Raw genomic sequence first — 16,060 nt, 5'->3', positions numbered from 1 at the left:
TGTATCCCCAGATAATATCTTGATGGGGTGGAGGTATGATTGACCTGTCTAGATCAAAACTAATTTAAAAAAAAATTGGAAATCCAGGAGACACCCTGGACTATGCTATAGCTAGTAGGAAGCACTGCTGCTTCCAGACTTGTGTATGCTTCACCACTGTAAAAGAAACCATTTTGTGGACCACCACTGTGCTAAATAAATAAAACCTAGAAGCAGGTGTATTCTGACTCTGAGTAATTTGATGATTATTCTGCCTGGGTGGTACTTTACTGCCTCACTCTTAAGGGAACCTCTGTACACAGACAGATGAGATGGCTCATCTAGAGTTCAGCCTCCCATGGTTGTTACAATTGTATTTTAACTTCACAGGCCAACCATGCAGAGCAACATGAGGGTCAGCATTACAGCATCCCCCTCCAAGAGGTGAAGGTGGTGTTTCCACATGGACTGCCCTACCGCTTCCAAATGCAGGTACTCTGTTTCAGCACTGGTTGGGGAGATGTGGGAAGGACTGGATGTGTAGACTGTGATGTGAGGATCAGCAGGGAGCCACATTCCTGAGGCACCTTCACTGAGTCGAATACAGTTGTTTTGGGTCAATAGAAAGCTGGATTTTCTTTTGGCAGTGATGGCACACAGCCATGAGTGATCCTTCTGTGGGAGGGGGCTGGGTTGAGAGAAGATTGATCTTGCTTTGCATAGTGGAAGAGATCTGGGGAGTGGAGATTACTGAGATGTGATTTAAGTTTCCTCAGTCTCTAACTTCTGAGTCTATAATGTGCTATGGGTCCAGACTGTCTGAGCACAACCCCTCCTGGGGACTTGAATGGTGTCATTTCTGTGTAAAATAGACTTGCTTATAAAATGGCTTTAGATCAGCAAAAAATACCTTGCTCTTTCTTTCCATCTCTGACACAGATCTCACTCTGACTGGTGGGGTTTACTCTGCAGCTATAGCATGCTGTTTAAAATGCATTTCTGGACTCAGAAATGATCTGTGGATTATTAATGTAAATGAACCAATGACAAGGAAATGAGGCATCTAACGCCACCTGTTAAAATATTCCAAGAAATTCAGTGAAACATCTTATGCTTGAGCACAGTGGGGCTCCTCCCCTTAACACTTCCATGGCTTTTCTCTTCACGCTGTGCTGTAATGTGCTTCAATATCAGTTTCTTGGCTTTGGTTTATTTGTTGAGCCCTTCTTGTTCCTGATTGTATCTGAGTGCAGACAATAATGTATGTGCTCCCAACATCATACAGCAACCTAGTACCTTACAAACCTTATGGTTTATGTAAACTACATACTGTGGCCTTTTAAAGGCTAAGTTAAATATCTGGGCAGGTTTCTTTTCTTTTCAGAAAACCAGTAGTAATTAAAGCTCATTATAGACTGCCATTTATGTTTGCCTTGGTTATTTAGAATTAAATTTAAATTCAAGCTTTTTAATTAAATAAATGCAGAGAAAAGTCTCCAACTGGGTAACTTTTTTTTTTCTAATCATGCAACATAAACATAATTTTTTTAAGGAAATTATTCTGCTAGACTGAGGCAGTGTTGTGAGCTTCACTTGATATTTATCCTCTCAAAATATTTTCAGGCAAATGGTTCTTCCCCAGATAATGTAGCTTATAACAACATACATGCAGCTGAATTACGTTTGTGTGCTTGTCAAGGGACATCTGCCACTAGTCATAGTGCTGATGTGTTACAAGGAAAAATAAAAAATGAAATAGAGACCACAGTAGTCTGAAGTGGGAAAACTTTGAGTTCACTGATCATTTTACTTTCAGCAACTGTTATAAATGTTGTGATAGGATAACATTAAGATTGCAACAGGGTCCCATATACTCCAGGATTGCAAAATTTGCTGTCAAGTCGTCCTTTACTGCAGAATTGTGCTCCATAATCTAAGTGTTTATTTAAAATAAAAATTTCCAGTGCTTGTGGTTATGAAGGAAACCTTAGAAATGGGAACCAAATGTAACCAAAGCAATGTTGTCTTCCTGAGTGTGCCAACTGCCTGAAACAATACCTTGGAAAGGTGCAAACTGTCCCATACATCTTAATGAGATGCTGACTGTGAAACTTAAAGATGACCACACAAACATTCACTATAAACTAGAATAGCCCACAATTCCAAAGTGCTTCTCATGCATTCTCTGCTGCCAAAAGATGCAAATGGCACTGTCAGGTGGCCAAAATCTCAAGCTTCCCTTCTCTGTTCCCCAACCTTCTGATATGAATTTATGCACTGTCAAGAAAAAACATCTGACACATCAAAACAAACTACACTTCTGTATAACATGGAATTGGGGGTAAAATCCTGGCCCCACTGAATTCAGTGGGAGTTTTGCATATATTTCATATTTAATTATTTTAAAATGTTAATTTTGAAATTTAAATGCAGCTATTGCAGAATTTCCAGTCTGCCATAGCAGAGTGCTGCTGAATTTAAGCTGTGAGCTATACAGGGCCATGGCTAGGGAGTATGAATATCTTGGGCCTCAAGACATCCTCTGATCACTTCAAGGGTTGTAAGGAAATGTTTCCTACCATGTGCAGCATTGCATGACTGCCTTAGGAGCATTAAGGCAGGAGGACTTGAGGACTGGGGTGGTTATCTTCTTCCTTTGAAGCTTTGGGTATTGGCCACTGGATACTGGACTTGAGGGCATGTTGCAAGTTCCGTCTGGTTACTCAGGCATTGGGGAGGCAGGTAGACAGAGGTATTGTTTAGCGTAGCTGGTAATTTTCTGACCTCAGACAGGGAGTAGATTGTTTAATTTTTGGCAAAGATGCCTATAGCCCTTGATAGGTGCTCTTTTGAATATATTGTATATCAAAATAAGTTGGTCTGTTCCAATCTTGGCAGATCCTATGAGATTGGGACTTTCAGGCTGGTTAGTTCTACTATAGCATTAGTAGTAAGTTTGAATTTTAAACTAATCTCTGTAACATGTTAATGTGGAAGTAATTCATAGATTCCAAGGCCAGAAGGAACCATTTTGATCATCTACTTTGTAGGTTACTTATCAGGAAAGTGCTTCTGAATAAGACAGAGAAGAAAAAGTCAAGGAAGGTCATCATACAAGCTGGAGGGGTTGTGACACATAGCGCAGTCCACTGGTTTTGTTAGGGCTGGTGTTACTGCAGCCCTGAAAGACTATTGTATAATTCAGACATAATCAGGGTAGGAGCTGCTGATGCGCACTTATATGCGGCTCCTTGTTCCTATTCTGTCTCCTGTCAGATGAAGACGTTCAATGAAAGCTGCCTGATGGTTCGGAAACCAGCTCTAGAACTCCTTGGTTATCTGAAAAGCACCAACTTGGCCCACCCGGCTATCCGATATGTTATCTGTATCCTTTCTTCATTTGCCGTGCTCTAGAATGTGGGTTAAATAAGGGCAGCTGCGCTTCCTGCACACTGAGAGGGAGATGGGATTCTGACCTCATGTTGGGTGGCATGGGTCAGCCTCCCACCTTCCCCACCAATGCCTTTTCCTCACATAGTTAGATAGGAAAAAGAGGCTTTTCTGCACCCCCCAAAAAAACCATAGCCTGGAGACACTCTATCTGAGGTTTTCCTTGACAGTTTATGCTGGAGATGGGGAGAAGGGAACAGGAAAAACAATGACGCTGTGCCATGCTATTCATTATTGTGCAAAACAGGACTGGCTGGTTTTACACATTCCAGATGGTAAGTACCCTGGTGATACCTCTGAATGCGTAATGTTCTGTGCGCTGTAACTAACCTACTGGGAAGGCAAAGCAGCTAAAGACATTATAGAGTGGGAGATTTTGTTCATCATGGTTTTCCCATGATTGGGATACAAAAAGTTATTAAATTAAGAGCAAAACATAAAGAAGAAAACAGAGGCGTTGAATAGTGTTTTCCCCTGTGCACACATGCACATCAGCCTCATGCTCTGTCACTACAAACTAGTCAATCTGGTATGGGTGCCCTGAGTTACGGATCCTGCTACATTTGGAGGCTGTTGATAAATCATGGTGCGTGTTTGCTGAGTGGCTATTTCCCCAAGGGTGGGGTATGCTCATTATATGGCATAGTGGCTTTCTGTGGTGAATAGAGAAGAATTAGGAAAAAGGACCAGAAAAAAAGCGTGCAGTTACCCTTAACTAAACAGGACAATTGTTTGTCTCGTTTTGTTTCTGCTTCACAGCTCACGTCTGGGTGAAGAATTGCAGGGAGCTTATGCAGTCCTCCTATAACAAAGAGCGGTTTGACCAGCCTCTGGAAGCATCTACCTGGCTTAAGAATTTCAAAACTTCAAATGACCACTTCTTAAAAGAGGTCAGTAAATTCTACTGAGTCCCTGGATTAGGAACCAGGGAAAACCTACAAGAACAGCTTCTCCTGGAAATTTCATGGGGATTGCTCCCTCACTTGGAATGTCTATCCAGTGGAATGGGGTCTACGGATCTGTTCATTTTTTTTGAGAAGCATTTCCTGTGTTGGTAGTGAATAAGCATTCACATCGGATAACTTACTATTAATCACATATCAGAGTAGCAGCCATGTTAGTCTGTATTCGCAAAAAGAAAAGGAGTACTTGTGGCACTGAATGCATCCGATGAAGTGAGCTGTAGCTCACGAAAGCTTATGCTCAAATAAATTTGTTAGTCTCTAAGGTACCACAAGAACTCCTTTTCTTTTTTCATTTATCACGTAGTTTATTTGGAGGTAGGTTTCAGTGGGGTTGGAAATGCATTAAAGATCCCTGTGTTTGCAAAGGGGTCCCACCACTGGGGGAAGTCTGAGATTTTGGTCATTATATCACTGAGGGATGCTGCACCAAGAAATGCCATTCTGTAGCTCTTTCCCAGTACCTCTGGAGCGGAGTGGGGGCTCCTACTGCCCAGGTTTGTTGAGGTGCCCCTGAAGTGGGAGCTTGGCAGTTCACACTCTCCATCTACGTTCAATTACCCTACCCCCTGCCCCAATTCTCCTTTTATTACAGATAAAAACACAACAGACATATATGTGGAGCAAACGGGAAAGCACTGAGAAGGGCAGACCACTGGGTGAAGTGGTAGAACAGGTGAGGGAATGACAATTGCCTATGGTATTGTTGGAACCTGTCAGTAATATGAAAATGAGACATGATGCCCAGTGAAGGGAATGGGGGAGAAGAACTATATTTAGTGCTTCTAAAGCATTGTGCAGACATTAGTCCTGGGAAGTTGGAAGGGTTGTTATCTCCACCTTGTAGATGGGAAGACCAAAGCATGGAACTAGACCTCTCAAGGAGGACACACAAACAGTCTGTGTCAGAGCTGGGATTAGAACTCATGAGTTGCTGACACCTATCCCTATGCTCAATCTATTTATTAGACCATGCTGCCCCTTTGGGAGGGGAGGACAGAGCCTTAGGTCTCTTCTGTCCCATCTTTTAGATCCTCATAGAGAAGTTGGTGCCAAGGCTTCCTGATTGCACATGGCCTGCATTCTCTCCCTTTGCTAATGTTGTATACCAATCTATTTGTAGGGTTTAACGCGAGTGAAGAATGCCAGTGATGCTGTGGGGGTTGTGCTGAAAGAGTTAAAGCAGCAGTGTCCTCTTGGTGCATTTAGACTTCTGGTGGCAGTGGATGGAATCAATGCTCTCTGGGGACAGACAACACTGAGGAAGAAAGACAAAAGTGCTGTAGGAAATTACCTTCCTTTCTTGTGGCTAACACAAATGGAGAAACCTAAGGGGAGGGTTTGGTTCCACCTTTGGATGATTGTTTCCGGGGCTATTAAGTTCTAGCAGTTATAAAGCTTCCTCTAACTCAGAGGATTCTGCAAACTGTAGCTCTCCAATGAGGATTCTGCAGTGCAGAATATGAAAGTGAATGACTTCACACAATAAAGAACAGGAGGGCATTCATTTTGCTCAACACCCTTGCCAATATACAGCTTTATTTTGTGTAGTTATTTTCATAAATCTGCTCCTCCAAAATTCTTGAGATTAAATACAATGACAATGTTAAATAATAGCAAAGGAAGAAGGCATTTACATGATATAAGCAAACAAGAGGCTTCCAAGCTGGATTTTGAAGGAATTGGAGAGTCACTGAGGCAGAAATATGCAAGGAGCATGGTTCAGGTGGAAGGTGCTGCAGAGGAAAATGTTCTCACACTACACTGCTGAGAGTGTGAAGGCATGGTGGAGGGGGGAACGGGGACCAATGCTAGGTGAGAAGATGTGAGGAGAGTCACATTCTATAAGGGTTCAAAAACAGGGAGGGCAATTTTGAATTGGATCCTGAAATGCAAAGGAACCCAGGTCAGTATGAGGAAGAAGGTGGGATGGGGGTAGTAGCCTCATTGATTTGGAGAGGCCTTATCAATGTTGATAAATGTAGAATAATGCACATTGGAAAAAATAATCCCAACTATAAATGCAAAATGATGGGTCTAAATTAGCTGCTCCCACTCAAGAAAAAGATCTTGGAGTTGTCATGGATCGCTCTCTGAAAACCTCTGTTCTGTGTGCAGTGGCAGTTAAAAAAACAAAAACAAAACTAACAAAAAGATAGGAACTATTAGGAAATAAAACAGAAAATATCCTAATGTCACTATATAAATCCATGGTATGCACACATCTTGAATACTGCAGGCAGTTCTGGTCGCCCCATCTCAAAAAAGATATATATTAGAATTGGAAAAGGTACAAAGAAAAACAAAAGTTATTAGGAATATGGATCAGCTTTGGTATGAGGAGAGATTAAAAATACCATGACTGTTCATTTTAGAAAAGAGATGAGTAAGGTGGGTGGCGATATGATAGAGATCTATAAAATTGTGAATGGTTTGGAGAAAGTGAATAGGGAAGTGTTGTTTACCTCTTCACGTAGCACAAGAATCGGGGTCACCCAATGAAATTAATAGGCAGCAGATTTAAAACAAACTTCTTAATAGAATGCACAGTCAACTTATGGAACTCATTGCCAGGGAATGTTGTGAAGGACAAAAGTATAACTGGGTTCAGAAAAGAATTAGAAAAGTTTGTGAAGGATAAGTCCATCAATGGCTATTAGCCAAGATGGTCAGGGATGCAACCCCATGCTCCAGATATCCCTAAACCTGTGACTAGCATGAAGCTGGGACTGGACAACTGGAGATGGATAACTTGATAATTGCCCTGTTCATTTCCTCTGAAGCATGTGGCATTGGCCACTGTCAGAAGACAGGATACTGGGCTAGATGAACCTTTGGTGTGATCCAGTATGACTTCTTACGTTAAGAATTTTAATAGTCCAGGTGAGAGGGGATTAGGGCCTGGGTGGGGTCTAGCACATGACTAGATCTGCTGACACAGGAGATGTGGAAGAAGAGACTGGTATCAAGGATGATGCCAGGCCTACAGAGAGGGAAAGCAAGTGGAAGTCCTGAGTTGAGAAGGGCTAAGAGTAACTAATAGTGGTAGACTGTTGAGACTTCAGAACTGCTCTTTGAGGTTCTTGATAGGTGGAATATTGTGCTCCGTTGTAACTTTTCCCATAGAAGGGTGACATAATTGCCTTAATCAAATTAATTCATGTTGTGTTTGCCATGTGGCTAATGAATTCAAATTTAGTAGTGCCTGTATGGCATGGAATGGATCAGCTTACCAGTATCCCATTCCCAGAAACTGATCTCATGGCAGATGGCTGCCTGTGGAAAAGCTTCTGCCTTCTTCTTGTGCATGCTTGTGTTTCGGACAGCCTCTAAAAATCTCAATGGCATCTCTGAAGGAAGCTCCAAATAGTTCTTTCACTGCAGTCACTGTTAAGCTGCTGCTGTGCTCTGGGGTTTTTTGCTTGTTTAAGCATCCAAAGGAACCTCATGGGTGGCAGAGGAGCTGGGAGACAGTGATTTCTCTAGCCAGCTATACCTGACATTCTGTCATCATTAGGTTTCTCCAGAGGAACTGACGCTAGTCCACAATCTGAGGAAGATGGTGGTGAATGACTGGGTGAGTGCATTTGTGGGCTTGCTGGCAAGTCACTGCACGATGTTCAGAGCTAAATGCTGATGTCCAGAGCAGTGAGACCTTCTGAGGGGCTTCCTACTGGGAATTTACAGAGCTGTGTGACTTAGAATCATAGAATATCAGGGTTGGAAGGGACCCCAGAAGGTCATCTAGTCCAACCCCTGCTCGAAGCAGGACCAATTCCCAGTTAAATCATCCCAGCCAGGGCTTTGTCAAGCCTGACCTTAAAAACCTCTAAGGAAGGAGATTCTACCACCTCCCTAGGTAATGCATTCCAGTGTTTCACCACCCTCTTAGTGAAAAAGTTTTTCCTAATATCCAATCTAAACCTCCCCCACTGCAACTTGAGACCATTACTCCTCGTTCTGTCATCTGCTGCCATTGAGAACAGTCTAGAGCCATCCTCTTTGGAACCCCCTTTCAGGTAGTTGAAAGCAGCTATCAAATCCCCCCTCATTCTTCTCTTCTGCAGGCTAAACAATCCCAGCTCCCTCAGCCTCTCCTCATAAGTCATATGTTCCAGACCCCTAATCATTTTTGTTGCCCTTCGCTGGACTCTCTCCAGTTTATCCACATCCTTCTTGTAGTGTGGGGCCCAAAACTGGACACAGTACTCCAGATGAGGCCTCACCAATGTCGAATAGAGGGGAACGATCACGTCCCTCGATCTGCTCGCTATGCCCCTACTTATACATCCCAAAATGCCATTGGCCTTCTTGGCAACAAAGGCACACTGCTGACTCATATCCAGCTTCTCGTCCACTGTCACCCCTAGGTCCTTTTCCGCAGAACTGCTGCCTAGCCATTCGGTCCCTAGTCTGTAGCTGTGCATTGGGTTCTTCCGTCCTAAGTGCAGGACCCTGCACTTATCCTTATTGAACCTCATCAGATTTCTTTTGGCCCAATCCTCCAATTTGTCTAGGTCCTTCTGTATCCTATCCCTCCCCTCCAGCGTATCTACCACTCCTCCCAGTTTAGTATCATCCGCAAATTTGCTGAGAGTGCAATCCACCTGGGGGAGTTACCTCTGTTTAGTAGTTTTACATTTATTCCATTTCTTCCTTTCATTGACAGATGTATTACAGGAAAAGCTTTTAAAGAGTGTGGTGGAGAGATGTTTCAATTGAAAGCTGTTTAAACAATCTTGACTGCATAACAGATGCCTCACTTTATCGAAGGGATGGGCAAACTTTGTGCCCCTCGGGCCACATAGGGGAATTGAAATTGTATGGCGGGCCATGAATGCTCACAAAATAGGGGTTGGGGATGAGGAGTTTGGGGTGTAGGAGGGTGTTCTGGGCTGGGACCGAGGGGTTCGGAGGGCTGGAGGGAGATCAGGGCTGGGGCAGGGGTGCAGGAAGGGGTGCAGATTCTGGCTGGGGGTGTGGGCTCTGCGATGGGGCTGGGAATGAGAGGTTTGGGGTGCAGGAGGGTGCTCCAGGCTGGGATCGAGGGGCTTGGAGAGTGGGAGGGGGATCAGGACTGGGGCAGGGGATTGGGGCATGGGGAGAGGCTCAGGGGATGCAGGCTCTGAGAGGTGCTTACCTCAAGTGGCTACCAGAAGCAGTGGCATGCCTCCGTGTAGGAGCTGGAGAAGGGACATAGCCAGGCGGCTCTGTACGCTCTGCCATCTGCAGGCACTGCCCCTGCAGCTCCCATTGGAGGGCGTAGGAGCCAGAGCAGGGCCATGCCGCGGCTTCTGGGAGCCGCGTGGTTTGGCCCTGACCCTGCGGCCCAGCAGGAGTGTTGGAGCAGGGCCGAGCTGCGTGGTGCAGCCCCAACCCAGCGCCCCGGCTGGAGCACCAGAGCGGGGCCGACCCATGTGGTGTGGCCCCAACCGAGCTCCCGGGCTGGAGCACTGGAGCTGGGCCGAGCCGCGTGGTCCAGCCCCCAACCCAGTGCCCTGGCCAGAGTGCTAGAATGGGGCTGAGCCGCATGGTACAGCTCATGGGCTGGGCTGTAGTTTGCCCACCCTTGCTTTATCGCCTCCAGTTACCTTTTTCTTTTGTGCTGAATGTCTGCTCGTAGTGGCCAGGCCTGGAATGACTGGGAAACCATCATAGCCTCTTCTCAGATTCTGTACAGTGCCACTCAGTGAAAAAGCTATTTCAGTTCCAGCTTCTCCCAGTAGAGGTCCGAAACTTTGTCGGCCGTTGCTTTCACGGAGGGAGGGGTAGGTTGGTAGCAGATGGTGCTGCTGGCTGGGAGAGCAGCCTGAGGCAGAATGGCCCCCTCAAGGATTGAACTCACAACCCTGGGTTTAGCAGGCCAATGCTCAAACCACTGAGTAGTGTGGAGATCCTATAGTTACTTCACTCCCATCCTGAAGTCTCTGTAATCAGTGCTTCTGTCCCATTCAGCACTATCTCCTGGGAAGAGCTGCACAGGAAACAGTGCTTCTTCCTTGCTCTCTGCACTGCATCCTGCTGGGACAAGAGTAGGTGGGTGCTCTTCACAGCCAGTACTTCTGTTCTGTTCCACACATTGCCTAGGAGAAGCTGGGATTGAAGGTAATTACAGGATCCAGAAGGAAAATGCAGGATAATGATTCTAGACAGGTGAGGTGTATGTCCTATACCTAAGACTCCTTCTAATCCAGCTCTGTGTTTCAGAATGGAGGTGCCATTGTGACCACTCTTAGCCAGACGGGCTCTCTCTTCAAACCACGTTCTGCTTATTTGCCCCACGAGTTGCTGGGAAAGGTGAGTTATGGCCTCTGTCTTCCTCTGCATTGGTACATGTAAAGCAACAGAAATAAGAATACTGGTTTGGGACCTACTTCCCCAGTAGATATGATGAGCTGAATCATTCTTGCTCTGTTCAGTCATTCTTGTATGCTGTCCCTTATGCTTGGCTCAGACTCCCTATTACAGTGTGGCTACCAACTGCCATATCTCTCAAATTTTTCCTTACACTCTTTATCTAACTTTGTCATAGTCTCATTCTTCAGCTTGGCCTGTGTGTGAAAGGGATGGGGGGAACTTTCCTCCGAACATAGTGAAACAGGTTGTCCAGCCCAGTCTGCCCCAGTGCTCCTGCTTTTTGACTTCTCATTCTCACCTTTTTGCTCTTTCACTAGCCCCCTTTTGCACAAATAACCAGAGTATCTCAGAGTTCACTTATTCTCTGTGTTTTAATTGCTTTCCTGGGTTACATGAACCATAGAGCTATTCTTTTTCGAAGCAGTTCTACCTGAGCTTCCTCATGGCTAGGCTGTGCCTTATCCTTCCGCAGCTCAGACCATTCTGTCTGCCTCACAGTTTCACTTTTCCCTTCCAGGAGGGTTTCGACACACTGGACCCTTTCATTCCCATCCGGGTTTCCAACTATAGTCAGCGAGAGTTTGAGAGCTGTTATCAATATTACCTTGACCGCAAGTGGCTTCAACATGACAGAGGTGAGTTCCGCCCCCCTCCCATGCAAAGGAATGAAGACAGCTATAGTATTTCAACTTCCATCTCCATCACAGAGAAAGATGAGCTCTGTGCCCTTCATACCATTATTCCAGCTGTTAGCTTTAAAAACAAGTTTCTTGGTTTAAGTGCTAATAATAAAGCTACCTATTGTATTTAAAAAATCTAAGAATTTAAAGGAAAAGGGACAATCTAGATCTTACATTGCCCTCATAATAAACATACACATTATCACCAAGCATAAAGAAATGCACATTTCATCAAAGACAAACCTTCTCTTCCCAATGGATTTTTTAAAAGGTCATATTTAGATCCTGAAATGAAGGTAATCTTTTGTGGGTTATAATTAAATAGAAAATAGCATTGCTGTGTCTTGCAATTGTGACAGGGTCGGGCCAGATGGCTACAGGAGAGTAATAGGAGGCAGATATATTAACCCCAGGCTAAGTAGGTCCCCTTTCCCTGCTGCCAAGGCGAGCAAATCCACCAAAAAGCGGAAGACTCACCAAGGTAGAGGAGGAACTTTGTCACAACTGGTGTAAGAAGTGGGATTTGGTGCACACAGCGTGGTGGAAGAAGGAGGGTGTGTGTGGGGGGGTGTCTATTTTTATTTTTTTTCACCACAATGGAGGAGGTAGTGCGGGCCAGCAATTTGCTACAGAAAATGACACGGGAGGATGATGTAGAGGCACACCTCCTGGCCTTTGAGAGGACAGCCCTGCGGGAGGCTTGGCCCCAAGAACAGTGGTCTGGCATCCTCGCTTCATTCCTGTGTGGGGAGGCCTAGAAGGCCTATTATGATTTGCCTGAAGAGGCTGCGGCAGACTACCCCAGCTGAAAGCAGAGATCCTGGCCAGATCTGGGGTAACGACCGCAGTGCAGGCCCAGCAATATCATGAGTGGAGGTACCAGGAAAACAAAACTCTGCGCTCCCAATTATATGACCTCATCCATCTCGCACGAAAGTGGTTACGAACTGAGTCCCCGAGTCTGGAGGAGATGCTAGAGGTTCTTGGCATCAACCGATACCAGGACATGTTTTCAACCAAACCAGGCTGGACCATCAAAGCATATCACCACATTATCACAGACCCTGGGGCAAAGGTCACTTTAAGGCCCTATTGGGTTCCAGCAGCAAAAAGGGAAGAGATCAAAGCAGAGGTAAAAAGGATGTTGGAGCTGGGAGTCATTGAAGAGTCCCACAGTCAGTGGTCAAGCCTGATTGTGTTGATTCCCAAACCTGATGGCACCACTAGGTTTTGTAATGACTTTCGCTGGCTGAATGAGATATCCAAATTGTGCCTAGTTGTGTTTCCATGGCCCATTTCACTACGTTATTACCTTCTGGGATGACGGTTTATCCTTGTGACCAACCATGCACCCCTCCAGTGGATGCAGCGAAATAAAGAGAGTTCCTGACCCTACAACCTTTCCAATTCACCATACAACACCAGGCTGGAAGCCACCGTGACAATGCAGATGGCTTGTCTTGAGTACACTGCCTGATGTCCCAAGTTGCCCAACCCCATAGTGTTGGGGGGGGAAAGAGGAATATGTGACAGGGTCGGGCTACAGGAGAGTAATAGAAGGCAGATATATTAGCCCCAGGCTAAGTAGGTCCCTTTTCCCTGGGTAAGGTAACAGGGAAGGTTCCAGAACAATCAGGAACCTTCTGGAGACAATTAAGACACACATGCTGATTAGAATACCTGCAGCCAATCAAGAAGCTACTAGAATCAATTAAGGCAGGCTAATCAGGGCACCTGGGTTTTAAAAAGGAGCTCATTTCAGTTTGTGGTGTGTGTGTGTGTGTGTGAGGAGCTGGGAGCAAGAGGCACTAGGAGCTGAGAGTAAGAACGCAAACTGTTGGAGGACTGAGATGTACAAGCATTATCAGACACCAGGAGGAAGGTCCTATGGTGAGGATGAAGGTGTTGGGAGGAGGCTGTGGGGAAGTAGCCCAGGGAGTTAGTTGTAGCTGTCACACAGCTGTTCCAAGAGGCACTCTAGACAGCTGCATTCCACAGGGTCCTGGGCTGGAACCCAGAGTAGAGGGTGGGCCCGGGTTCCTCCCAACTCCTGGTCAGACACAGGAGTTGTCGACCTGGACTGTGGGTTCAAGAAAAACAGTCAAGCTGAGGGCTACCATCCTATGGGGATGTAGGATAACAAAGTAACACAGCTACACTAAACTTTAGAAAGGGAGACTGCACTAAAATGAGGAAACTAGACAAAAGGTCCTAAAGTCAAAAGCAAAGGAAGTGAAATTCTTAGATATGGCATGGATGCTACTTAAAACAATATAAGGCCTGAAATAAACCAATGTGGCTCAATGACAAGGTTGAAAACTTAGAGAGACAAAGTGGGTGAGGTAAAATCTTTTATTGAACCACCTTCCCTCACCCACCTTGTGTCTCTAATATCCTGGGACCAACACCGCTACAACAAGGTTCAAAACTTGGAAATCTAACCCTGTTTATTGGCTTCATTAGGAACATAAATTACAGTAGGCAGAATGTTGAACTACTCAGATACCTTCAGCATTCTAAATGAACAGTATCAACTCAAAAAAAATTGGACTGGACACCATTCTGGGGTAGTTAATGAAGAGCTTGGCTAACTGCAGCTGTGCTCTAAAAAGCAAACTGTTACAATGCATAAGGAATAGGCTGGAGATTAATTCAGAAAATATGTTATAAGTCAATGGTTTGTCTCTTCTGGAATACTGTGAGCGGTACTAATCATCCCAACACAAAAAGGATACTGTAGAATTAGATGGTTTTGAAAGAAGGGTAATTGATTATATCAAGGGCCTGGAAAAATACACGTGAGGCAGATTTAAAAGATGGGGATCACTTATCTTAGAATGGAGATAAATAAGGGGGAGAGGGAGTGTATTTTAATAAAAAATAGTCAAGAGTAGAGTGGGAGCTTCTGTTGTTTCATAACAGCAGCTATTCAGTAAAAGTGAAGGGTGACAAATTCAGAACTAGCTGTGGAATTCAAGAATTAGCAAGAGTCAAAGAGGGATTGAACACTGATAACTTTTGGATATTCTTGTTATGGTTAATATTGCCAAATTTTGGAAGGGATATAAAACCACCTGCTTCAGGTTTTAAGCCAATTGCTAACTATTAGGACTAAGTGGGAGTGATGGGGGCGACAAAGGCCTGTAACAGGTTGCTGACAGATCTAGATCAATTGGTAAACTAGGTGCAAACAAACTATGTGTTTGAGGATGGCTAAATGTAAGCATCTAGCAACCAAGAATGTACACTATACTTTCAGGATGGAGGACTCAATCTTAGAAAGCAGTGACTGAAAAAGATTTGGGCCTTGTAGTGGATAGTCAGCTGAACATGAGCTCACATTGTGATGCTGTGAGTAACAGGGCCATTACAGTCCTTGATTGCATAAAGAGGGGGAGTTGCTCTCAGGTGGGAGTAGCAATGTTATTTTACCTCTGTGTTTGGCACTAGTGGAACCACTGATGAACTATTGCATCCACAATCCAACAAGGATGTTGATGAATTGGAGAGGATTCAGAGATGGGCCATGAGAACAATTAAAAGATTACAAAATGTGACTTATAATGATAGACTCTAGGTGCTCAATCTATTTGGTTATGAAAGAGAAGGTTAAGGGGTGACTTGATTAGTTTGTAAGTATCTACAGATATTTGATAATGGACTCTTCAATCTTAGCAGAGAAAAGTATAACATGAGCTAATGACTAGAAGTAAAAGCTAGGCAAATTCAAACCAGATATGAGGAGCAAATAGTGGATAGTGAGGATAATTTGAAACACTGTACCAACAATGGTTGGGGTGGAGCCTCCATAACTGACCATTTAAAAATGAAGATTGGATGTTTTTGAAAAAGAAATGCTCTAGGAATTCTTGTGGGGAAGTTGGATGGGGCTGTGTTATACAGGGCATCAATGATCACAGTGGTCCCTTCTTGCCTTTGAATCTATGATTTTTTAATAAAGCTTTCAAGGCCAGTACATTGGAATGCTAACACAATTGAAGAACTTGATGATGTGGTGTTGACAGGGTTCCTTTTCTCTGTTTGTTTCAGCCAGAACAGAAGAAGGGAGAAAGGAACTGCTGTTTCTCAGCAACTCCAACCCCTGGCAGCTGGAACGGATCTCTGCTTATCTCTAACACTAAGGCATCTTTGCTGGCAGCCACTGCTGGCTTTTAATAAGATAACCAGCTCTTCTTCCTGCTCTATCATATGTCCCCTTGGCTGCTTCACTACGCAGAAAGAACTGAGCTGTCTTTCCCAGCCCTGACAGGGAAAGACTTTGTGGAAAAGCTGGGTGAGGAGGAGAGCTCTGCACCAGCCGAGGAGAGGCTGCAGGGATAGAGGGGGAAAGAACAGGGCTGGGGCAGGGCTTCTGCAACTGACCCTGTCAGGGCGTGATGAGGCTGCACCAACCATAAATGGAGAGCGGTGTAGGTCTGTGCTGTCTGATGTTGAATGAGCAGGGGCCTTGCGGGCAGTCTCCAGCTGTTCGCTCTCCTGGCTACATGTTCTGTGGTACTGGCGGGTTGCGGCGGCCCTGGAGGGAGGAGATATCTCAGGCCAGGTGGGGTGGGCGGGGGTGTCACGGGGCTGGCGTTATAGGCGGCCTGGAGGGAGGAGATGTCTCAGGCC

At 45.0% G+C, this 16,060-nt stretch overlaps 1 protein-coding gene across 3 annotated transcripts in view; it reads left to right on the top strand.

The window, feature by feature from the left end:
- The window catches only part of DAP3 (death associated protein 3), a 30,068-nt gene extending 14,207 nt beyond the window's left edge, over window positions 1-15,861 (top strand). For 2 of the 3 annotated variants that reach the window (XM_073323187.1, XM_073323186.1), the window contains exons 5-14: window positions 370-471; window positions 3,256-3,364; window positions 3,612-3,704; window positions 4,189-4,319; window positions 4,987-5,067; window positions 5,515-5,673; window positions 7,909-7,968; window positions 10,599-10,688; window positions 11,266-11,383; window positions 15,479-15,861. In XM_073323187.1, coding sequence (XP_073179288.1) covers window positions 370-471; window positions 3,256-3,364; window positions 3,612-3,704; window positions 4,189-4,319; window positions 4,987-5,067; window positions 5,515-5,673; window positions 7,909-7,968; window positions 10,599-10,688; window positions 11,266-11,383; window positions 15,479-15,564 — 1,029 coding nt within the window. In that variant the 3' untranslated portion in view covers window positions 15,565-15,861. The remainder of the gene's footprint in view (window positions 1-369; window positions 472-3,255; window positions 3,365-3,611; window positions 3,705-4,188; window positions 4,320-4,986; window positions 5,068-5,514; window positions 5,674-7,908; window positions 7,969-10,598; window positions 10,689-11,265; window positions 11,384-15,478) is intronic. The other variant, XM_073323188.1, reaches the window with a different exon arrangement.
- The last annotated feature ends 199 nt before the right edge of the window (window positions 15,862-16,060 follow it).

The sequence above is a fragment of the Lepidochelys kempii genome, chromosome 24, assembly GCF_965140265.1.
Source record: "Lepidochelys kempii isolate rLepKem1 chromosome 24, rLepKem1.hap2, whole genome shotgun sequence".
Lineage (NCBI taxonomy): Eukaryota > Metazoa > Chordata > Testudines > Cheloniidae > Lepidochelys > Lepidochelys kempii.
The sequence above is the reverse complement of the archived record's forward strand: the minus strand, read 5'-3'. Positions and strand labels throughout refer to the sequence as shown.